General features: G+C 48.6%; 1 protein-coding gene across 3 annotated transcripts in view; it reads left to right on the forward strand.

Moving 5' to 3' along the window:
• LOC106609840 (CCR4-NOT transcription complex subunit 4) overlaps positions 1 to 24,819 on the forward strand; it is a 64,882-nt gene that overhangs the window by 19,603 nt on the left and 20,460 nt on the right. For all 3 annotated transcript variants that reach the window (XM_082964301.1, XM_082964302.1, XM_082964303.1), the window contains exons 3-11: positions 7,046 to 7,243; positions 13,401 to 13,487; positions 13,689 to 13,790; positions 15,518 to 15,643; positions 15,927 to 16,048; positions 16,976 to 17,191; positions 20,766 to 20,841; positions 21,341 to 21,611; positions 22,395 to 23,000. In XM_082964301.1, coding sequence (XP_082820427.1) covers positions 7,046 to 7,243; positions 13,401 to 13,487; positions 13,689 to 13,790; positions 15,518 to 15,643; positions 15,927 to 16,048; positions 16,976 to 17,191; positions 20,766 to 20,841; positions 21,341 to 21,611; positions 22,395 to 23,000 — 1,804 coding nt within the window. The remainder of the gene's footprint in view (positions 1 to 7,045; positions 7,244 to 13,400; positions 13,488 to 13,688; positions 13,791 to 15,517; positions 15,644 to 15,926; positions 16,049 to 16,975; positions 17,192 to 20,765; positions 20,842 to 21,340; positions 21,612 to 22,394; positions 23,001 to 24,819) is intronic.

The raw sequence follows: 24,819 nt of genomic DNA on the forward strand, positions 1-24,819 counted from the left end.
TCCTACCCTAAACCCTGCCCTAGTCTAATCCCTACCCCATATCCTACCCTAAACCCTGGCCTAGTCGAACCCCGACCCCATATCCTACCCTAAACCCTGCCCTAGTCTAACCACTACCCCATATCCTACCCTAAACCCTGCCCTAGTCTAACCACTACCCCATATCCTACCCTAAACCCTGCCCTAGTCTAACCCCGACCCCATATCCTACCCTAAACCCTGCCCTAGTCTAACCACTACCCCACCTATCCTACCCTAAACCCTGCCCTAGTCTAACCACTACCCCATATCCTACCCTAAACCCTGCCCTAGTCTAACCACTACCCCATATCCTACCCTAAACCCTGCCCTAGTCTAACCACCTACCCCATATCCTACCCTAAACCCTAGTCTAACCACTACCCCATATCCTACCCTAAACCCTGCCCTAGTCGAACCACTACCCCATTATCTCACCCTACCCTAAACCCTGCCCCATATTCTACCCTAAACCCTGCCCTAGTCGAACCCCGACCCCATATCCTACCCTAAACCCTGGCCTAGTCTAACCACTACCTCATATCCTATCCTACCCTAAACTCTGCCCTAGTCGAACCACTACCCCATATCCTACCCTAAACCCTGCCCTAGTCGAACCACTACCCCATATCCTACCCTAAACCCTGCCCTAGTCGAACCACTACCCCCTATCCTACCCTAAACCCTGCCCTAGTCCAACCCCTACCCCACTCCTACCCTACCCTAAACCTTACCCAAGTCTATACCTACCCCATATCCTACCCTAAACCTTAGTCTAACCCCTACTCTCATCTTACCCTAAACCCGGCCCCCAACCTACCCAATATCCTACCCTCAACCCTAGTCTATTCCCTACCTCACATCCTACCCTAAACCCTGCCCTAGTCTAAGCCTGACCCCATATCCTACCCTAAATCCTAGTCTAACCCCTACCTCATATCTTACCCTAAACCCTGCCCTAGTCTAACCAATACCCCATATCCTACCCTACACCTTACCCTAGTCTAGCACCCCTACCTCCCAAACCCTGCCCTAGTCTAACCACCTACCCCATATCATACCCTAAACCCTGGCCTAGTCTAACCACTACCCCATATCCTACCCCAAACCCTGGCCTAGTCTAACCACTACCCCAGTATCCTACCCTAAACCCTGCCCTAGTCTAATCCCTACCCCATATCCTACCCTAAACCCTGGCCTAGTCGAACCCCGACCCCATATCCTACCCTAAACCCTGCCCTAGTCTAACCACTACCCCATATCCTACCCTAAACCCTGCCCTAGTCTAACCACTACCCCATATCCTACCCTAAACCCTGCCCTAGTCTAACCACTACCCAATATCCTACCCTAAACCCTGCCCTAGTCTAACCACTACCCCATATCCTACCCTAAAACCCTAGTCTAACCACTACCCCATATCCTACCCTAAACCTTACCCCAGTCTAACCCCATATCCTACCCTACCCTAAACCTTACCCTAGTCTAACCCCTACCTCATATCCTATCCTACTCTAGTCTAATCCCTACCCCCTATCCTATCCTAAACCTTACCCCAGTCTAACTCCTACCCCATATCCTAACCTAAACCTTACCCCAGTCTAACCCCTACCCCATATCCTACCCTAAACCTTACCCCAGTCTATCCCCTACCCCATATCCTACCTTAAACCTTACCCCAGTCTAACCCCTACCCCATATCCTACCCCAAACCCTGCCCTAGTCTAACACCGAACCCATATCCTACCCTAAACCTAGTCTAACCCCTACCCAATATCCTACCCTAAACCTTACCCTAGTCGAACCCTGAACCCATATCATATCCTACCCTAAACCCTAGTCTAACCATACCCCATATCCTACCCTAGTCTATATATCCTACCCTAAACCCTACCCTAGTCTAACCCCTACCCCAAACCCTGCCCTAGTCTAAATCCTACCCCATATCCTACCCTAAACCCTGCCCTAGTCTAACCCCTCCCCCATATCTTACCCGGCCCTAGTTTAACCCCGACCCTATAATATACCCTACCCTAAATCTTACCCTAGTCTAAACCCTACCCTAAACCCTAGTCTACCCCTACCCCATATCCTACCCTAAACCTTACCCTAGTCTAAGCCCGACCCCATATCCTACCCTAAACCTTACCCCAGTCTAACCCCATATCCTACCCTAAACCTTACCCTAGTCTAACCCCTACCTCATATCCTATCCTACTCTAGTCTAATCCCTACCCCCTATCCTATCCTAAACCTTACCCCAGTCTAACTCCTACCCCATATCCTAACCTAAACCTTACCCCAGTCTACCCCCTACCCCATATCCTACCCTAAACCTTACCCCAGTCTATCCCCTACCCCATATCCTACCTTAAACCTTACCCCAGTCTAACCCCTACCCCATATCCTACCCCAAACCCTGCCCTAGTCTAACACCGAACCCATATCCTACCCTAAACCCTAGTCTAACCATACCCCATATCCTACCCTAGTCTAACCCCTACCCCATATCCTATGCTACCCTAAACCCCAGTCTAACCCCTACCCTAGGGTTCCCCACCTGGCAGCCCGCGGGCCAAATCTGACCGGCAGGCAATATTATTTGGCCCCCCAAAGCCCCCAAATGATTTAATATTTGTTTCATAAAAAAAAAAAAATAGAATTTAAAATAATCTAACGAAATCTCAGACCCGAGATTCAAAAAGTGCCAGATGTAATTTTCTAAGAAGGAAGTTAACCTGCCTAAAATAAAGCAAAAGTAACATTTTAACTTCCTTCATGAGGAGAGAGAGAATACAGAAGACAGTCAGCTAATAAAGCAGGCCAGCGGACCATTTAGTGGTGCTGAAACGTAACGCTGCAACCGCAGAGCAATCAATAGGTGGACAGCGCCTGGTGCTGAAAATATAGCTAACTTGTTATATTAGGCCTGTATAAAATAACTTAACTGGCTATGAGACTTCACAGCATCTTTCACAATAAAAAGATATAGACAAATAGAATTGGGATAAAAAAAAAAAAAATTAAGCCTACTTACAATTGCAACTGGCCAAAAATGTAGCATCCTACATAAAACAATCATTTAAAGAAAAAAAGGCGATGTCGGGGTATAGCCTGCTCTGGTAACAACAGGAAACTGGTGTTTACGTGCTGCCTCTCTGCCTACAGCTTTACCCAGAGGTGTACAACCCCCTGTCCTTTAATCTAACACACCCCTCTCTCTCTCCTGTCTCTCTCTCCTGTCTCTGTAACAGCCTTACCCAGAGGTCCCAGCGGTGTACAACCCCCTGTCCTTTAATCTAACACACCCCTCTCTCTCCTGTCTCTCTCTCCTGTCTCTGTAACAGCCTTACCCAGAGGACCCAGCGGTGTACAACCCCCTGTCCTTTAATCTAACACACCCCTCTCTCTCCTGTCTCTCTCTCCTGTCTCTGTAACAGCCTTACCCAGAGGACCCAGCGGTGTACAACCCCCTGTCCTTTAATCTAACACACCCCTCTCTCTCCTGTCTCTCTCTCCTGTCTCTGTAACAGCCTTACCCAGAGGACCCAGCGGTGTACAACCCCCTGTCCTTTAATCTAACACACCCCTCTCTCTCCTGTCTCTCTCTCCTGTCTCTGTAACAGCCTTACCCAGAGGACCCAGCGGTGTACAACCCCCTGTCCTTTAATCTAACACACCCCTCTCTCTCTCCTGTCTCTGTAACAGCCTTACCCAGAGGACCCAGCGGTGTACAACCCCCTGTCCTTTAATCTAACACACCCCTCTCTCTCCTGTCTCTCTCTCCTGTCTCTGTAACAGCCTTACCCAGAGGACCCAGCGGTGTACAACCCCCTGTCCTTTAATCTAACACACCCCTCTCTCTCCTGTCTCTCTCTCCTGTCTCTGTAACAGCCTTACCCAGAGGACCCAGCGGTGTACAACCCCCTGTCCTTTTATCTAACACACCCCTCTCTCTCTCCTGTCTCTGTAACAGCCTTACCCAGAGGTCCCAGCGGTGTACAACCCCCTGTCCTTTTATCTAACACACCCCTCTCTCTCCTGTCTCTGTAACAGCCTTACCCAGAGGACCCAGAGGTGTACAACCCCCTGTCCTTTAATCTAACACACCCCTCTCTCTCCTGTCTCTCTCTCCTGTCTCTGTAACAGCCTTACCCAGAGGACCCAGCGGTGTACAACCCCCTGTCCTTTTATCTAACACACCCCTCTCTCTCTCCTGTCTCTGTAACAGCCTTACCCAGAGGTCCCAGCGGTGTACAACCCCCTGTCCTTTTATCTAACACACCCCTCTCTCTCCTGTCTCTCTCTCCTGTCTCTGTAACAGCCTTACCCAGAGGACCCAGCGGTGTACAACCCCCTGTCCTTTTATCTAACACACCCCTCTCTCTCTCCTGTCTCTGTAACAGCCTTACCCAGAGGACCCAGCGGTGTACAACCCCCTGTCCTTTTATCTAACACACCCCTCTCTCTCTCTCCTGTCTCTGTAACAGCCTTACCCAGAGGACCCAGCGGTGTACAACTCCCTGTCCTTTTATCTAACACACCCCTCTCTCTCTCCTGTCTCTGTAACAGCCTTACCCAGAGGACCCAGCGGTGTACAACCCCCTGTCCTTTTATCTAACACACCCCTCTCTCTCTCCTGTCTCTGTAACAGCCTTACCCAGAGGACCCAGCGGTGTACAACCCCCTGTCCTTTTATCTAACACACCCCTCTCTCTCTCTCCTGTCTCTGTAACAGCCTTACCCAGAGGACCCAGCGGTGTACAACCCCCTGTCCTTTTATCTAACGCACCCCTCTCTCTCCTGTCTCTGTAACAGCCTTACCCAGAGGACCCAGCGGTGTACAACCCCCTGTCCTTTTATCTAACACACCCCTCTCTCTCCTGTCTCTGTAACAGCCTTACCCAGAGGACCCAGCGGTGTACAACCCCCTGTCCTTTTATCTAACACACCCCTCTCTCTCTCCTGTCTCTGTAACAGCCTTACCCAGAGGACCCAGCGGTGTACAACCCCCTGTCCTTTTATCTAACACACCCCTCTCTCTCTCCTGTCTCTGTAACAGCCTAACCAGAGGACCCAGCGGTGTACAACCCCCTGTCCTTTTATCTAACGCACCCCTCTCTCTCCTGTCTCTGTAACAGCCTTACCCAGAGGACCCAGCGGTGTACAACCCCCTGTCCTTTTATCTAACACACCCCTCTCTCTCTCCTGTCTCTGTAACAGCCTTACCCAGAGGACCCAGCGGTGTACAACCCCCTGTCCTTTTATCTAACACACCCCTCTCTCTCTCCTGTCTCTGTAACAGCCTTACCCAGAGGACCCAGCGGTGTACAACCCCCTGTCCTTTTATCTAACACACCCCTCTCTCTCTCCTGTCTCTGTAACAGCCTTACCCAGAGGACCCAGCGGTGTACAACCCCCTGTCCTTTTATCTAACACACCCCTCTCTCTCTCCTGTCTCTGTAACAGCCTTACCCAGAGGACCCAGCGGTGTACAACCCCCTGTCCTTTTATCTAACACACCCCTCTCTCTCTCTCCTGTCTCTGTAACAGCCTTACCCAGAGGACCCAGAGGTGTACAACCCCCTGTCCTTTTATCTAACACACCCCTCTCTCTCTCTCCTGTCTCTGTAACAGCCTTACCCAGAGGACCCAGCGGTGTACAACCCCCTGTCCTTTTATCTAACGCACCCCTCTCTCTCCTGTCTCTGTAACAGCCTTACCCAGAGGACCCAGCGGTGTACAACCCCCTGTCCTTTTATCTAACACACCCCTCTCTCTCCTGTCTCTGTAACAGCCTTACCCAGAGGACCCAGCGGTGTACAACCCCCTGTCCTTTTATCTAACACACCCCTCTCTCTCTCCTGTCTCTGTAACAGCCTTACCCAGAGGACCCAGCGGTGTACAACCCCCTGTCCTTTTATCTAACACACCCCTCTCTCTCTCCTGTCTCTGTAACAGCCTTACCCAGAGGACCCAGCGGTGTACAACCCCCTGTCCTTTTATCTAACACACCCCTCTCTCTCTCCTGTCTCTGTAACAGCCTTACCCAGAGGACCCAGCGGTGTACAACCCCCTGTCCTTTTATCTAACACACCCCTCTCTCTCTCCTGTCTCTGTAACAGCCTTACCCAGAGGACCCAGCGGTGTACAACCCCCTGTCCTTTTATCTAACACACCCCTCTCTCTCTCCTGTCTCTGTAACAGCCTTACCCAGAGGACCCAGCGGTGTACAACCCCCTGTCCTTTTATCTAACACACCCCTCTCTCTCTCCTGTCTCTGTAACAGCCTTACCCAGAGGACCCAGCGGTGTACAACCCCCTGTCCTTTTATCTAACACACCCCTCTCTCTCTCCTGTCTCTGTAACAGCCTTACCCAGAGGACCCAGTGGTGTACAACCCCCTGTCCTTTTATCTAACACACCCCTCTCTCTCTCCTGTCTCTGTAACAGCCTTACCCAGAGGACCCAGCGGTGTACAACCCCCTGTCCTTTTATCTAACACACCCCTCTCTCTCTCCTGTCTCTGTAACAGCCTTACCCAGAGGACCCAGCGGTGTACAACCCCCTGTCCTTTTATCTAACACACCCCTCTCTCTCTCCTGTCTCTGTAACAGCCTTACCCAGAGGACCCAGCGGTGTACAACCCCCTGTCCTTTTATCTAACACACCCCTCTCTCTCTCCTGTCTCTGTAACAGCCTTACCCAGAGGACCCAGCGGTGTACAACCCCCTGTCCTTTTATCTAACACACCCCTCTCTCTCTCCTGTCTCTGTAACAGCCTTACCCAGAGGACCCAGCGGTGTACAACCCCCTGTCCTTTTATCTAACACACCCCTCTCTCTCTCCTGTCTCTGTAACAGCCTTACCCAGAGGACCCAGCGGTGTACAACCCCCTGTCCTTTTATCTAACACACCCCTCTCTCTCTCCTGTCTCTGTAACAGCCTTAACCAGAGGACCCAGCGGTGTACAACCCCCTGTCCTTTTATCTAACACACCCCTCTCTCTCTCCTGTCTCTGTAACAGCCTTACCCAGAGGACCCAGCGGTGTACAACCCCCTGTCGGCGGAGGAGCTGCAGAGGATAAAGAATGAGAAGAAGGCCAAACAGGTGGAGAAGAAACAGAAGACCACAGAAAACAGGAAGCACCTGGCCAGCGTCAGGGTGGTGCAGAGAAACCTGGTGTTTCTAGTGGGGCTGTCACAGAGACTGGCCGACCCTGAGGTAGGAACACAGACACCCAGAGATCTGGGAATAACACTCCTAAACGAATCATAGGGAATATTTGTTCATTATCGTCGTCATCAATGACTGCTCTGAGATTATCCTTCCTTTCCTTCCCCGCTTCCTAGAAATTCACTTAATGAGGGAGGGAGGGAGGGAGGGAGAGGGAGAGGGAGGGAGGGGTTGACTCAGTCAGCTCTGAAGGGAACTCTGGGAGGCAGTGGAGTGTGATATAATATGCAGAGGATGAGATTATAGGGCAAAGCTAGTTTATAATGGAAAGTAATTAAATGGCTACCCAGACTATTTACATGGCCCCTCCCCCTCTTTACACCGCTGCTACTCTCTGTTGTTGTCATCTATGCATAGTCACTTTAATAACTCTACCTACATGTACATACTACCTCAACTAACCGTTGCCCCCACACATTGACTCTGTACCGGTACCCCCTGTATATAGCCTCCACATTGACTCTGTACCGGTACCCCCTGTATATAGCCTCCACATTGACTCTGTACCGGTACCCCCCTGTATATAGCCTCCACATTGACTCTGTACAGGTACCCCCTGTATATAGCCTCCACATTGACTCTGTACTGGTACCCCCTGTATATAGCCTCCACATTGACTCTGTACCGGTACCTCCTGTATATAGCCTCCACATTGACTCTGTACCGTAACACCCTGTATATAGCCTCCACATTGACTCTGTACCGGTACCCCCCTGTATATAGCCTCCACATTGACTCTGTACCGGTACCCCCTGTATATAGCCTCCACATTGACTCTGTACCGGTACCCCCTGTATATAGCCTCCACATTGACTCTGTACCGTAACACCCTGTATATAGCCTCCACATTGACTCTGTACCGTAACACCCTGTATATAGCCTCCACATTGACTCTGTACCGGTACCTCCTGTATATAGCCTCCACATTGACTCTGTACAGGTACCCCCTGTATATAGCCTCCACATTGACTCTGTACCGTAACACCCTGTATATAGTCTCCACATTGACTCTGTACCGGTACCCCCTGTATATAGCCTCCACATTGACTCTGTACCGGTACCACCTGTATATAACCTCCACATTGACTCTGTACCGTAACACCCTGTATATAGTCTCCACATTGACTCTGTACCGGTACCCCCTGTATATAGCCTCCACATTGACTCTGTACCGGTACCACCTGTATATAGCCTCCACATTGACTCTGTACCGTAACACCCTGTATATAGCCTCCACATTGACTCTGTACCGGTACCCCCTGTATATAGCCTCCACATTGACTCTGTACTGGTACCACCTGTATATAGCCTCCACATTGACTCTGTACCGTAACACCCTGTATATAGCCTCCACATTGACTCTGTACTGGTACCACCTGTATATAGCCTCCACATTGACTCTGTACCGGTACCTGTATATAGCCTCCACATTGACTCTGTACCGGTACCCCCTGTATATAGCCTCCACATTGACTCTGTACCGGTACCCCCTGTATATAGCCTCCACATTGACTCTGTACCGGTACCCCCTGTATATAGCCTCTACATTGACTCTGTACTGGTACCCCCTGTATATAGCCTCCATATTGACTCTGTACCGGCACCCCCCTGTATATAGCCTCCACATTGACTCTGTACCGGTACCCCCTGTATATAGCCTCCACATTGACTCTGTACCGGTAACCCCTGTATATAGCCTCCACATTGACTCTGTACTGGTACCACCTGTATATAGCCTCCACATTGACTCTGTACCGGTACCTGTATATAGCCTCCACATTGACTCTGTACCGGTACCCCCCTGTATATAGCCTCCACATTGACTCTGTACCGGTACCCCCTGTATATAGCCTCCACATTGACTCTGTACCGGTACCCCCTGTATATAGCCTCCACATTGACTCTGTACCGGTACCCCCTGTATATAGCCTCCACATTGACTCTGTACCGGTACCTGTATATAGCCTCCACATTGACTCTGTACCGTAACACCCTGTATATAGCCTCCACATTGACTCTGTACTGGTACCACCTGTATATAGCCTCCACATTGACTCTGTACCGGTACCTGTATATAGCCTCCACATTGACTCTGTACCGTAACACCCTGTATATAGCCTCCACATTGACTCTGTACCGGTACCCCCTGTATATAGCCTCCACATTGACTCTGTACCGGTACCCCCTGTATATAGCCTCCACATTGACTCTGTACTGGTACCACCTGTATATAGCCTCCACATTGACTCTGTACCGTAACACCCTGTATATAGCCTCCACATTGACTCTGTACTGGTACCACCTGTATATAGCCTCCACATTGACACTGTACCGGTACCTGTATATAGCCTCCACATTGACTCTGTACCGGTACCCCCCTGTATATAGCCTCTACATTGACTCTGTACCGGTACCCCCTGTATATAGCCTCCATATTGACTCTGTACCGGTACCCCCTGTATATAGCCTCCACACTGACTCTGTACCGGTACCCCCTGTATATAGCCTCCACATTGACTCTGTACCGGTACCCCCTGTATATAGCCTCCACATTGACTCTGTACCGGTACCCCCTGTATATAGCCTCCACATTGACTCTGTACCGGTACCCCCTGTATATAGCCTCCACATTGACTCTGTACCGGTACCCCCTGTATATAGCCTCCACATTGACTCTGTACCGGTACCCCCTGTATATAGTCTCCACATTGACTCTGTACCGGTACCCCCTGTATATAGCCTCCACATTGACTCTGTACCGGTACCCCCTGTATATAGGCTCCACATTGACTCTGTACCGGTACCTCCTGTATATAGCCTCCACATTGACTCTGTACCGGTACCCCCTGTATATAGCCTCCACATTGACTCTGTACCGGTACCCTGTATATAGCCTCCACATTGACTCGGTACCGGTACCCCCTGTATATAGCCTCCACATTGACTCTGTACCGGTACCCCCTGTATATAGCCTCCACATTGACTCTGTACATTTCAGTGTAAGGTCTACACCTGTTGTATTCAGCGCATGTGACTAATACAATTTGATTGAAAGTAAAGCTTGTGGGTTATATATATATATATATATATATATATATATATATATATATATATACATACATACATACATACATACATACATACATACACACACACACACACACACACACACACACACACACACACACACACACACACACACACACACACACACACACTAGTTGGTGATTTATTCAGTGGTGTGAAAAGCTTCATTAGCAGAAAGCTGGAACAGTTTCCATTTCCTCTGTAGTATGACGTACAACAGAAGGGTTTTGGTGAACCCACCAACACCAGAATAAACCAGACCTTACCTAAAATCTCTAGGGGGGAAAAAATGGCCGGTTTGTCTGGAAACTGCTTTGTCTGGAAACTGGTTTGTCTGGAATCTGGTGTACTATCTGGCTTCTAGGCATCAGCCTTTCTGTTTGCTAATTTCCCCCACAACAACAACAACAACATAAGTACAGGACAACAACAACAGAGTGTTCTGCCGTGGTCCCGGATGGTCGTCATAGCAACACCCCTCCACACAAATAGACAGGACGCAATATTCATCTGTTCACAGAAGAAATGATGTGTCTATGGAGTGTCAGAAAGAGACTTGAGTTACAATGCTGTTGAAATTGGAAGAGGACGTGACAATACCTTTCTGTTGTCACATTCTTTCACGGTTTAACCTCGTCTGCTCACGTGTACTGCTGTTGTACGCACACGGCCAGCGACATTTTCCCCATGTCTGTCCTGGTTGTATTCTGGCTGGCCTGATATAGTGGTGTTTGATTATCACACAGCTGCTACTGCCAATGGTTTCACTCAGTCTTTTAGGGAGAGAGAGAGAGAGGAGGGAGCATTGGTCAAACAAAGGCTGCAAAGAAATGTCTGCGCTCCGGTCAAAGTGGACGGAGAGTGACCAGAATGTCAAAACCATCGTCGCCCAGCGGCTCGGGCCACAGAAACCACCAACACAACCACTTCCCTCTTTACCCATCTCACTACCCTGGACTCCTACAGAAACCACCAACACAACCACTTCCCTATTTACCCATCTCACTACCCTGGACTCCTTCTACAGAAACCACTAGCACAACCAATCAGAAACCTCGTCAATGCAGATCATGGCAGATTTTTAGTTCTTCTTGAAATGTGTAGCATCTGCCTTTTCCCCTCAAGTTCTGTATTTCTGTGATTTACTCCCAACAGGAAGTAGTAACAACATGCTTCGATGTACAGTAACTTGTTTCATGTTCATTCTGGTTTAATAATGTTTAAATACAGGCCCAAGTATCCAATATTTTCCTCGCTTAAAGAAAAACACAATACTGATAACCGATATTTAAAATTTTAGCAGCTTTTTTAAGCATTCTAGTACAGTTAAATAGTTAACACACACATGGACGCAGCGGTCTAAGGCACTGCATCTCAGTGCAAGAGGCGTCACTACAGTCCCTGGTTTGAATCCAGGCTGTATCACATGCGGACGTGATTGGGAGTCCCATAGAGCGGCACACAAGTGGCCCAGCGTCGTCCGGGTTTGGCCTGGGGTAAATAAGAATTTGTTCTTAACTGACTTGTCTAGTTAAATAAAGGTTACACACACACCACACTGACCAAAAAGTTATTTTGTTGGCATTTACGTATGTCCCCATTACCGGTAAAACATCATCAAAACCTATTTCTTTCACTTACTTGCTGTGCTGTTTCATTGTTCATTTGTTCAGTCGTTTCATTCTCAACCAGGATTTCTATGGAACGCCGTTTGGGTCTTTTCATGTCAAAAAAGATCCACGTCGAGTAACACTTTGACCAATCAGGATCTGAATATGACTGCACGTCACATAATCATTTAATGCATTCATTCATTTTTTTAACGTAGTTATTACACGTTGATTACACTACCACTCGTATTTCATATGTCACAACGATTCATCGATACGTCTGCTATGATGCGGGTAAAGTTGTCTAGCGCACCTACAGTGCTGGTCATAAAAAAAGCTAGCTAGCTCATGGATGCGGACAATGTTCTTCCCCAAAAACGTAGCAAAACGACATCATCTGTTTCAGTAGCTATCGTTAGCCAGCTAACTATATAGCTAGGTGTCATCATCTAAAATAACCCTAATTTATAAGACAGTTCTTATTTGATTAATGTTGGTTGGACCCATCTATGTGAAGCTAGCCACAATAAGGATTCCCTGTGGCTCAGTTGGTAGAGCATGGTGTTTGCAACGCCAGCATGGTGTGTGCAACGCCAGGGTTGTGGGTTCGATTCCCACGGGGGGGGCAGTACAAAAAAAAAAATGCATGAAATGAAATGTATGCATTCACTACTGTAAGTTGCTCTGGATAAGAGCGTCTGCTAAAAATGACTAAAATGTTTTAAAAAATTGCCACAGTAGTGGACTTTGCGGTTAGCCTTAAAAATAAAAGTATGGCATAATTCTACTATTTGTATTCATTTACATCACTGTTAATTACATACTTTTATTTTGAAGGCTAACCGCAAAGTCCACTATTGTGGCTAATCCTTATTGTGGCTAGCTTCACAACACATGACCCGGTCCGGTTCGAGCATCACTAGCCAGATTAAGTTAGCTGACTGCTTATAACGTTAGCTTTGGGCAACAGGGTTAAGTAGCTGGCTAGCTATTTATTTTCATGAACTGAAGTTCAATTTCAATTGGCGAACAACAAGTGACTTCCTAGCTAATACTTACTCACAAGGATTCCTAAATCATTGCTAAGAATAATGAAAATGGCTGCAGTTTCTACTGGTCATTGTTTTCAGGCTGGTTGTATTGGTGCTAGCTAGGTACCAAGCTAAAGCTAGCTACCCCAGAAGTTGCGCTCGAACAAATGATTCTTTACTACCAACGCGGTGTTGTAAACACATAATTTGTGGACGGTGTTTGCTTGTTTGCAGACTTTTTTTGTACAGCTTTGACAGTGCTACTGTATCTTTTTCCCCCCTCTTATCCCTCTTATTGTAACTGTTTTGGAGCGTAATTGACTGTTGTAACATGATTATAAGGGTCATGTTTGACCATGTTTTAGATAGCCAAAATACATATCCTAACAGTACCTCTGTTTTCTCTGTCCGTCCCAGATTCTAAAGAGACCGGAGTATTTTGTGAAGTTTGGGAAGGTCCATAAGGTTGTCATCAACAACAGCACCTCATACGCCGGCTCACAGGTGAGGGGGGGGGGGGACTTCCTGTGGGCGAGGATGATTGACAGCAATGTTGTAGTTTAAATTGATGGGATTTTGGTTGGTTGATGGAGTGCATTAGAAATGTATTACTAACACCATATAAAGCCATAACACCAGTACAATGGAAATACATAAAGTACACTGATTGATTGATCCATTGATTGTCTTGGTCTTGTCCCCAAGGGTCCCAGTGCCAGTGCCTATGTCACTTACATCCGGTCAGAAGACGCCCTCAGAGCAATACAGTGTGTCAACAACCTAGTAGTAGATGGCAGAACACTGAAGGTAAGCTTGGGAACATTTACAACGGTATATACGTCTAGTCTATGCACAGGATAAAAAACAATAAGCATCTCTCTGTATCAGATTAACATTTGAAATGTCATCTTCTCTGATGTGAATTTGTACACATTGGTACACCTGCAGCTAACGAACTGTCGTTGTGTTCTATAGGCTTCTTTAGGGACGATGAAATACTGCAGCTAACGAACTGTCGTTGTGTTCTACAGGCTTCTTTAGGGACGCTGAAATACTGCAGCTAACGAACTGTCGTTGTGTTCTACAGGCTTCTTTAGGGACGATGAAATACTGCAGTTAACGAACTGTCGTTGTGTTCTACAGGCTTCTTTAGGGACGACGAAATACTGCAGCTAACGAACTGTCGTTGTGTTCTACAGGCTTCTTTAGGGACGATGAAATACTGCAGCTAACGAACTGTCGTGTTCTACAGGCTTCTTTAGGGACGACGAAATACTGCAGCTAACGAACTGTCGTTGTGTTCTACAGGCTTCTTTAGGGACGATGAAATACTGCAGCTAACGAACTGTCGTTGTGTTCTACAGGCTTCTTTAGGGACGATGAAATACTGCAGCTAACGAACTGTCGTTGTGTTCTACAGGCTTCTTTAGGGACGATGAAATACTGCAGCTAACGAACTGTCGTTGTGTTCTACAGGCTTCTTTAGGGACGATGAAATACTGCAGCTAACGAACTGTCGTGTTCTACAGGCTTCTTTAGGGACGACGAAATACTGCAGCTAACGAACTGTCGTTGTGTTCTACAGGCTTCTTTAGGGACGATGAAATACTGCAGCTAACGAACTGTCGTTGTGTTCTACAGGCTTCTTTAGGGACGATGAAATACTGCAGCTAACGAACTGTCGTTGTGTTCTACAGGCTTCTTTAGGGACGATGAAATACTGCAGCTAACGAACTGTTGTGTTCTACAGGCTTCTTTAGGGACGATGAAATACTGCAGCTAACGAACTGTCGTTGTGTTCTACAGGCTTCTTTAGGGACGACGAAATACTGCAGCTAACGAACTGTCGTTGTGTTCTACAGGCTTCTTTAGGGACGATGAAATACTGCAGCTAACGAACTGTCGTTGTGTTCTACAGGCTTCTTTAGGGACGACGAAATACTGCAGCTAACGAACTGTCGTTGTGTTCTACAGGCTTCTTTAGGGACGATGAAATACTGCAGCTAACGAACTGTCGTTGTGTTCTACAGGCTTCTTTAGGGACGACGAAATACTGCAGCTAACGAACTGTCGTTGTGTTCTACAGGCTTCTTTAGGGACGACGAAATACTGCAGCTAACGAACTGTCGTTGTGTTCTACAGGCTTCTTTAGGGACGATGAAATACTGCAGCTAACGAACTGTCGTTGTGTTCTACAGGCTTCTTTAGGGACGATGAAATACTGCAGCTAACGAACTGTCGTTGTGTTCTACAGGCTTCTTTAGGGACGACGAAATACTGCAGCTAACGAACTGTCGTTGTGTTCTACAGGCTTCTTTAGGGACGATGAAATACTGCAGCTAACGAACTGTCGTTGTGTTCTACAGGCTTCTTTAGGGACGATGAAATACTGCAGCTAACGAACTGTTGTTGTGTTCTACAGGCTTCTTTAGGGACGATGAAATACTGCAGCTAACGAACTGTCGTTGTGTTCTACAGGCTTCTTTAGGGACGATGAAATACTGCAGCTAACGAACTGTCGTTGTGTTCAACAGGCTTCTTTAGGGACGACGAAATACTGCAGCTACTTTCTGAAGAGCATGGGGTGTCCCAAACCTGACTGCATGTATCTACACGAGCTGGGGGATGATGCGGCCAGCTTCACTAAAGAGGAGATGCAGGTAAGATGACCAATTCAATACTTAGTAAGGCTCTTTCTCAATTCATCTTTCCTCCGATCCTCACATGATATCGCCTACCTCCTTCTCAAAACACATTGTAGAAGGTCTGAGGGGAGGGACCTGGGACGACCTCCTCTAATATGCTTGAGAAGGAGACGAATAGATGGGATGCGATGAACTATGAGAATTGAAATGGAGTCCCAAGATTGTAGTAGTGTAGACTTCACAGCAGGTTTTTATCCTCCTAACCTGGTCCTTTGTGTTGCTCTGTGTTGTCTGTCAGGCAGGGAAGCATCAAGAGTATGAGCAGAGGCTGTTACAGGATCTGTACCAGAACCCCAGCTTTACCACCCAGACCTCAGGAGGGGAGACAACCAGGAGCTCTAAACCCTGCTCTTTACAGAGGTAGGACTAAGAGCTCTAAACCCTGCTCTTTACAGAGGTAGGACTAAGAGCTCTAAACCCTGCTCTTTACAGAGGTAGGACTAAGAGCTCTAAACTCAGCTCTTTACAGAGGTAGGACTAAGAGCTCTAAACCCTGCTCTTTACAGAGGTAGGACTAAGAGCTCTAAACTCAGCTCTTTACAGAGGTAGGACTAAGAGCTCTAAACCCTGCTCTTTACAGAGGTAGGACTAAGAGCTCTAAACCCAGCTCTTTACAGAGGTAGGACTAAGAGCTCTAAACCCTGCTCTTTACAGAGGTAGGACTAAGAGCTCTAAACCCTGCTCTTTACAGAGGTAGGACTAAGAGCTCTAAACTCAGCTCTTTACAGAGGTAGGACTAAGAGCTCTAAACCCTGCTCTTTACAGAGGTAGGACTAAGAGCTCTAAACTCAGCTCTTTACAGAGGTAGGACTAAGAGCTCTAAACCCTGCTCTTTACAGAGGTAGGACTAAGAGCTCTAAACTCAGCTCTTTACAGAGGTAGGGCGTAGAGCTCTAAACCCAGCTCTTTACAGAGGTAGGGCGTAGAGCTCTAAACCCAGCTCTTTACAGAGGTAGGTTAAGCTCTTTAGAGTTACACACTATCCTGTGATCCATTTTGATACCTGACACTTGACTGATGTCTTTTGAAAAGCTGAGATTCACTCATGTGGTACATTCGTCTCCCTTCTCTGCCCCTCAATTACTCACTATTCCTTCTTTCTTTCTCCCCGCTCTCTTCCCCCCCGCTCTCTTCCCCCCCGCTCTCTTCCCCCCTCGCTCTCTTCTCTTCCTCGCTCTCTCTTCCCCCCCTCGCTCTCTCTTCCCCCCCTCGCTCTCTCTTCCCCCCTCGCTCTCTCTTCCCCCCCTCGCTCTCTCTTTCCCCCGCCCTCTCTCCTCTCCTCTCCAGATCCAACAGTAACAACAGTCATGGACAAGACGTGTGGCCAACGTTACAACCCACGGGGAAAACAACCAATGGCGTATCGGATCACCGTAAGAGCCCTCCGTCGAACGGCGGCGTCTCGGACTCTGAACACATGACACCGGATGGGCCAGAATGTGCCGTTGGTCTGGGCTCTGTGACTGGCCTCTCAGCCTTCTCCTCAAGCTGTGACCCCCCCAGGTAAAGGGCCGTACGCACTTCACTCAAGCGCCGCGACGGAGCCTTGTTTTCACACGTCGCTTCTACATACTATCCATCGCTCTGTTTGTGTGAAGTGTGCATCAGTCTTGAACGACCATCCACGGACGTTAACTCCCAAACCCATTTACACACAGCTTATTTTCTAAAGGCTCCACTGAAATGTTTTCACACAAAGAAAAATGACTAACATGAGATGTCAAGAGAGAAGTAGAATTAAATGTATCCTGTTCCAGAACAACTCCTTCAAACCTCCTCGATGCTCTACTGGCGTTGCTGTTATCAGTCGCCTGCTGGCGTTGCTGTTATCTCTCATCTACTGGCGTTGCTGTTATCTCTCATCTACTGGCGTTGCTGTTATCTCTCATCTACTGGCGTTGCTGTTATCTCTCATCTACTGGCGTTGCTGTTATCTCTCATCTACTGGCGTTGCTGTTATCTCTCATCTACTGGCGTTGCTGTTATCTCTCATCTACTGGCGTTGCTGTTATCAGTCGCCTGCTGGCGTTGCTGTTATCTCTCATCTACTGGCGTTGCTGTTATCTCTCACCTACTGGCGTTGCTGTTCTCTCTCACCTACTGGCGTTGCTGTTATCTCTCACCTACTGGCGTTGCTGTTATCAGTCGCCTGCTGGCGTTGCTGTTATCAGTCGCCTGCTGGCGTTGCTGTTATCTCTCACCTACTGGCGTTGCTGTTATCAGTCGCCTGCTGGCGTTGCTGTTATCTCTCACCTACTGGCGTTGCTGTTATCAGTCGCCTGCTGGCGTTGCTGTTATCTCTCATCTACTGGCGTTGCTGTTATCTCTCATCTACTGGCGTTGCTGTTATCTCTCATCTACTGGCGTTGCTGTTATCTCTCATCTACTGGTGTTGCTGTTATCTCTCACCTACTGGCGTTGCTGTTATCTCTCATCTACTGGCGTTGCTGTTATCTCTCATCTACTGGCGTTGCTGTTATCTCTCATCTACTGGCGTCGCTGTTCTCTCTCACCGACTGGCGTCGCTGTTCTCTCTCACCGACTGGCGTCGCTGTTCTCTCTCACCTACTGGCGTTGCTGTTATCTCTCGCCTGCTGGTGTTGCTGTTATCTCTCATCTACTGGCGTTGCTGTTATCTCTCGCCTGCTGGTGTTGCTGTTATCTCTCATCTACTGGCGTTGCTGTTATCTCTCGCCTGCTGGCGTTGCTGTTATCTCTCGCCTGCTGGCGTTGCTGTTCTCTCTCGCCTACTGGCGTTGCTGTTATCTCTCGCCTGCTGGCGTTGCTGTGCTTTTTTCTGTATTGTTTGTTTAGCTTTGCTGTGTTTATAGCCTACCACTACCACCATTTGTTTGTGTACTGTGTTGGTTATCCTCTGTTTGCATTGTGTGTAGACGTGTTGGTTATCCTCTGTTTGCGAGCTACGCTATAAAATATCTGGACACCCCTTCAAATTAGTGGATTTGGCTATTTCAGCCACACCCGTTGCTGACAGGTTTATGAAATCAAGTACACAGCCATGCAATCTCCATAGACAAACATTGGCAGTATAATTGGCCTTACTTGACCTCCCAGCAGTTTAAGGCTCCACTTCAGCCTCTGGTTCGATCCCAGGCTGTGTAACAGCTGGACGTGACCGGGAGCCCCATAGGGCGGCACACAATTGGCCCAGCGTTGACAGGGTTTGGACGGGGGAAATTTCCTTGGCTCATCGCGCTCTAGCGACTCCTTGTGGCTGGCCGGGCACCTGCAAGCTGACCTCGGCCGTTAGTTAAACGGCGTTTCCTCCGACACATTGGTGCGGCTAGCTTCCGGATTAAGCGAGCAGCGCGGCTTGGCGGTTAAAGTTTCGGAGGTCATCACGGCTCGACCTTCGCCTCTCCCGAGCCCGTTGGAGTTGCAGCGTTAAGAGAAGATTAACTACAAGTTGGATTTCATGATATTGGGGAGGAAAAAGGGGTGAAAACAATTAAGAACATAAACAAGAATGGCCTTACTGAAGAGCTCAATGACTTTCAACGTGGCACCGTCATAGGATGCCAACTTTCCAACAAGTCAGTTCGTCAGATTTCTGCTCTGCTAAAGCTGTTCCAGTCTACTGTAAGTGCTGTTATTGTGAAGTGGAAACATCTAGGAGCAACAACGGCTCAGCCGCGAGTGGGACTGCCGAGCTCACAAATGGGACCGCCGAGTATTGAATCGCGTAAAAAATCGTCTTGAGTTCCACTACCGAGTTCCAAACTGCCTCTGGAAGTAACATCAGCACCAGAACTGTTCGTTGGGAGCTTCATGAAATGGGTTTCCATGGCCGAGCAGCCGCACACCAGCCTAAGATCACCATGTACAATGCCAAGCGTCAGCTGGAGTGGTGTAAAGCTCACCGCCATTGGACTCTGGAGCAGTGGAAACACGTTCACTGGAGTGATGAATCACACTTCACCATCTGGCAGTCCGACGGAAAATGTGGGTTTGCCGGATGCCAGGAGAACACTACCTGACCGAATGCATAGTGCCAACTGTAAAGTTTGGTGGAGGAATAATGGTCTGGGGCTGTTTTTCATGGTTTGGGCCCCTTAGTTCCAGTGAAGGGAAATCTTAACGCTACAGAATACAATGACATTCTAGACAATTCTGTGGAACTTTGTGGCAAGTTTGAGGAAGGTCCTTTCCTGTTTCAGCATGACAATGCCTCCGTGCACAAAGCGAGGTCCATACAGAAATGGTTTGTCGAGATCGTTGTGGAAGAACTTGACTGGCCTGCACAGAGCCCTGACCTCAACCAAATCGAACACCTTTGGGATGAATTGGAACACCGACTGCGAGCCAGCCCTAATCACCCAACATCAGTGCCCGACCTCACTAATGCTCTTGTGGCTGAATGGAAGCAAGTCCCCCTGCAGCAATGTTCCAACATCTAGTGGAAAGCCTTCCCAGAAGAGTGGAGGCTGTTATAGCAGCAATGTTCCAACATCTAGTGGAAAGCCTTCCCAGAAGAGTGGAGGCTGTTATAGCAGCAATGTACCAACATCTAGTGGAAAGCCTTCCCAGAAGAGTGGAGGCTGTTATCGCAGCAATGTTCCAACATCTAGTGGAAAGCCTTCCCAGAAGAGTGGAGGCTGTTATAGCAGCAATGTTCCAACATCTAGTGGAAAGCCTTCCCAGAAGAGTGGAGGCTGTTATAGCAGCAATGTACCAACATCTAGTGGAAAGCCTTCCCAGAAGAGTGGAGGCTGTTATAGCAGCAATGTTCCAACATCTAGTGGAAAGCCTTCCCAGAAGAGTGGAGGCTGTTATAGCAGCAATGTTCCAACATCTAGTGGAAAGCCTTCCCAGAAGAGTGGAGGCTGTTATAGCAGCAATGTTCCAACATCTAGTGGAAAGCCTTCCCAGAATAATGGAGGCTGTTATAGCAGCAAAGGGGGGAACCAACTCCATGTTAATGCCCATGATTTTAGAATGAGATTATTGGACGAGCAGGTGTCATCATACTGTTGGTGATGTAGTGTAATTGAGACATTTTATCTCTGGTCATCCTCGCCACATCATGGCTGTTCTAACCAGCTGCTGTGTCTTTCAGCCCCAGTGATGCTCTGCCAGACATCATCAGGAGCAGTGACACACAACATGGAGACTCCTCAGAACGTCACAACCTGGTAAGATGGAGAACATTGTAGAGTTTTCAGGGGCTAGGAAATGTTAGGTGAAGTTGGTCAGTCTTTATTTGACCTTAGCTGCAGATTCCCATCTACCAAGTCTATCTGTTGACTCCTAGACTTCTTGATTGAAAAGCTGTTACACATTGGTCATTTTTTTCTTTTTTTAACTAATCAGTGATGCTGACTAATTGTTTATTCATTCTAATTTGATTGAGAAGACTGACCATCTCTCTCTCTCTCTCTCTCTCTCTCTCTCTCACGCTTGCTCTCCCTCTCTCCCTCATCTCTCTCCCTCATCTCTCTCCCTCATCTCTTTCTCTCCTCCCTCATCTCTCTCTCTCATCTCTCTCCTCCCTCATCTCTCTCTCTCTCCTCCCTCATCTCTCTCTCTCTCCTCCCTCATCTCTCTCTCTCTCCTCCCTCATCTCTCTCTCTCTCCTCCCTCATCTCTCTCTCTCTCCTCCCTCATATCTCTCTCCCTCTCTCTCTCCCCCAGCTCCCAGACAGTGACTCTCCGTCGCCCCCTCCTGTCCTCTCCGGCCCTCCTGGTTTCTCCAAAGCCAGCCAGGTGGTTCCCATCAGTGTGACTACCCGGTCTCCCTTTCAGGGGGCTGCCGCCGAGTCCCAGTCTCTGTTCTCAGACAATAGTAACTTCCGCCATCCTAACCCCATCCCCAGCAGCCTCCATGGGTTCCCCAGCACTGAGACACATAACAACCACGACACCTGGCCCACTGCACCCCAACCACACAGCCTCTTCACTTCAGGTACAGTGGGAACTCTACCTGCATATAAATGACAAGTATATGTTTATTTATCTGCATACGTTACAAATGGGAGATCTATACTATTTTAGATCATGTAATGTCATTTAATTACTGGGGGTTTAAGAGTCAGGGTGGACAACACAGTCCAAATGTCTAGCCAGCGACGAGGCGGCCTAGCCAGCCAGCGACGAGGCGGCCTAGCCAGCCAGCGACGAGGCGGCCTAGCCAGCCAGCGACGAGGCGGCCTAGCCAGCCAGGGACGGGGCGGCCCAGCTTAGCCAGCGACGAGGCGGCCCAGCTTAGCCAGCCAGCGACGAGGCGGCCCAGCTTAGCCAGCCAGCGACGAGGCGGCCCAGCTTAGCCAGCCAGCGACGAGGCGGCCCAGCTTAGCCAGCCAGCGACGAGGCGGCCCAGCTTAGCCAGCCAGCGACGAGGCGGCCCAGCTTAGCCAGCCAGCGACGAGGCGGCCCAGCTTAGCCAGCCAGCGACGAGGCGGCCCAGCTTAGCCAGCCAGCGACGAGGCGGCCCAGCTTAGCCAGCCAGCGACGAGGCGGCCCAGCTTAGCCAGCCAGCGACGAGGCGGCCCAGCTTAGCCAGCCAGCGACGAGGCGGCCCAGCTTAGCCAGCCAGCGACGAGGCGGCCCAGCTTAGCCAGCCAGCGACGAGGCGGCCCAGCTTAGCCAGCCAGCGACGAGGCGGCCTTGTTTGTTTGTATTAATTATAGGCATTTAAAAGCTTTTTCTGTTAAATTTGTCATCACTAATGTCTTGCTGTTTCCTCCAGATACCATCCCAGTATCGTCCTCAACAGACTGGCAGGCAGCGTTCGGCTTCGGCTCATCCAAACAACAGACGTCAGAAGATGACCTGGGATTTGATCCCTTCGACATCACCCGTAAAGCCCTGGAGGACCTGATAGAGAAGGAGCTCAGCATTCAGGACAGCCTCCCGTCCCTCTCCATCTCCCCAGGTCCCTTCCCCCCCCACCACCACTCACTCCTCTCCTCTGTACCCACCAAAGCTGGTTCTGGTCCCCCTGGAGAGCTGATACCCCGTAACCACTTCTTCTCTGGGCTGAACTCTGGTCTCTCTAGTAATCACTGCTTCTCCCAGATGCATCAACACCACCAACACCCTCAACAACGGGCTGTCTATAACTCCTTCAGCTTCCCCGGACAGCTGCCGCCATCATCGTCCTCGTCTTCATCACAGACCAGCCGTCACCCCTGGATGACGTCCTCCACGGCTGTAGGCTCGGTCCCGACGCGCAGTAACTTCACGACGCACTTCGGCGGCAACCATACGGTGTCACAACACAGCAGCTTCCTGGACCGGATGCTGCCCAGTATGCATCACCACAGTACAGGGCTGGGAGGCATCGCCATGACAGGTAATACATACCATAATAATGTATACAGTGCATTCAGAAAGGATTCAGACCCCTTGACTTTTTCCACATTTTGTTACGTTACAGCCTTATTCTAAAATGGATTTTAAAAAATGTTCCTCATCAATCGACATCACAATACCCCATAATGACATCACTATACCCCATAATGACATCACAATACCCCATAATGACATCACAATAACCCATAATGACATCACAATACCCCATAATGACATCACACTACCCCATAATGATAAAGCAATAACAGGTTTTTAGAAATCTGAAATCTTTTTAATAAATCTAATTTATTAAAAATAAGAGAACTGGTATCACATTTCCATAAGTATTCAGACCCTTTACTCAGTACTCAGCCTTGAGTCTTCTTGGGTATGACGCTACAATCTTGGCACACCTGTATTTGGGGAGTTTCTCCAATTCTTCTCTGCAGATCCTCTCAAGCTCTGTCAGGTTGGATGGGGAACGTCACTGCACAGCTATTTTCAGGTCTCTCCAGAGATGTTCGATCAGGTTCAAGTCTAGGCTCTGGCTGGGCCACTCAAGGACATTCGGAGACTTGTCCCAAAGCCACTCCTGCATTGTCTTGGCTGTGTGCTTAGGGTCGTTGTCCTGTTGGAAGGTAAACCTTCGCCCCAGTCTGAGATCCTGAGCGCTCTGGAGCAGGTTTTCATCAAGGATCTCTCTGTACTTTGCTCCGTTCATCTTTCCCTCGATCCTGACTAGTCTCCCACTCCCTGCCGCTGAAAAACATCCCCACAGCATAATGCTGCCACCACCATGCTTCACCATAGGGATGGTGCCAGGTTTCCTTTGGCATTCAGGCCAGAGCATTCAAATCATCTTCAATCAATAGAATTTACCACAGGTGGACTCCAATCAAGTTGTAGAAACATCTCAAGGATGATTAATGGAAACAGGATGCACCTGACCTCAATTTCAAGGGTCTTAATGCTTATGTAAATAAGGTATTTCTGTTTTTGATTTTTAATACATTCGCAAAAATGTCCTGTTTTTGCTTTGTAATTATGGGGTATTGTGTGTAGATTGCTGATGATTTTGTATTTATTTAATAAATTTCAGAATAAGGCTGTAACGTAACAAAATGTGGAAAAAGTCAAGGGGGTCTGATTACTTCCTGAAGACGTGTATGTGTGTGTATTGCATCATGAGTGGAGAGTTAACATGATACAGTCCAGACTCCCAGTCCAGACTCCCAGTGGAGAGTTAACATGATACAGTCCAGACTCCCAGTGGAGAGTTAACATGATACAGTCCAGACTCCCAGTGGAGAGCTAACATGATACAGTCCAGACTCCCAGTGGAGAGTTAACATGATACAGTCCAGACTCCCAGTGGAGAGTTAACATGATACAGTCCAGACTCCCAGTGGAGAGCTAACATGATACAGTCCAGACTCCCAGTGGAGAGCTAACATGATACAGTCCAGACTCCCAGTGGAGAGTTAACATGATACAGTCCAGACTCCCAGTGGAGAGTTAACATGATACAGTCCAGACTCCCAGTGGAGAGTTAACATGATACAGTCCAGACTCCCAGTGGAGAGTTAACATGATACAGTCCAGACTCCCAGTGGAGAGTTAACATGATACAGTCCAGACTCCCAGTGGAGAGTTAACATGATACAGTCCAGACTCCCAGTGGAGAGTTAACATGATACAGTCCAGACTCCCAGTGGAGAGTTAACATGATACAGTCCAGACTCCCAGTGGAGAGTTAACATGATACAGTCCAGACTCCCAGTGGAGAGCTAACATGATACAGTCCAGACTCCCAGTGGAGA

The sequence above is a fragment of the Salmo salar genome, chromosome 17, assembly GCF_965601325.2.
Source record: "Salmo salar chromosome 17, fSalSal1, whole genome shotgun sequence".
Lineage (NCBI taxonomy): Eukaryota > Metazoa > Chordata > Actinopteri > Salmoniformes > Salmonidae > Salmo > Salmo salar.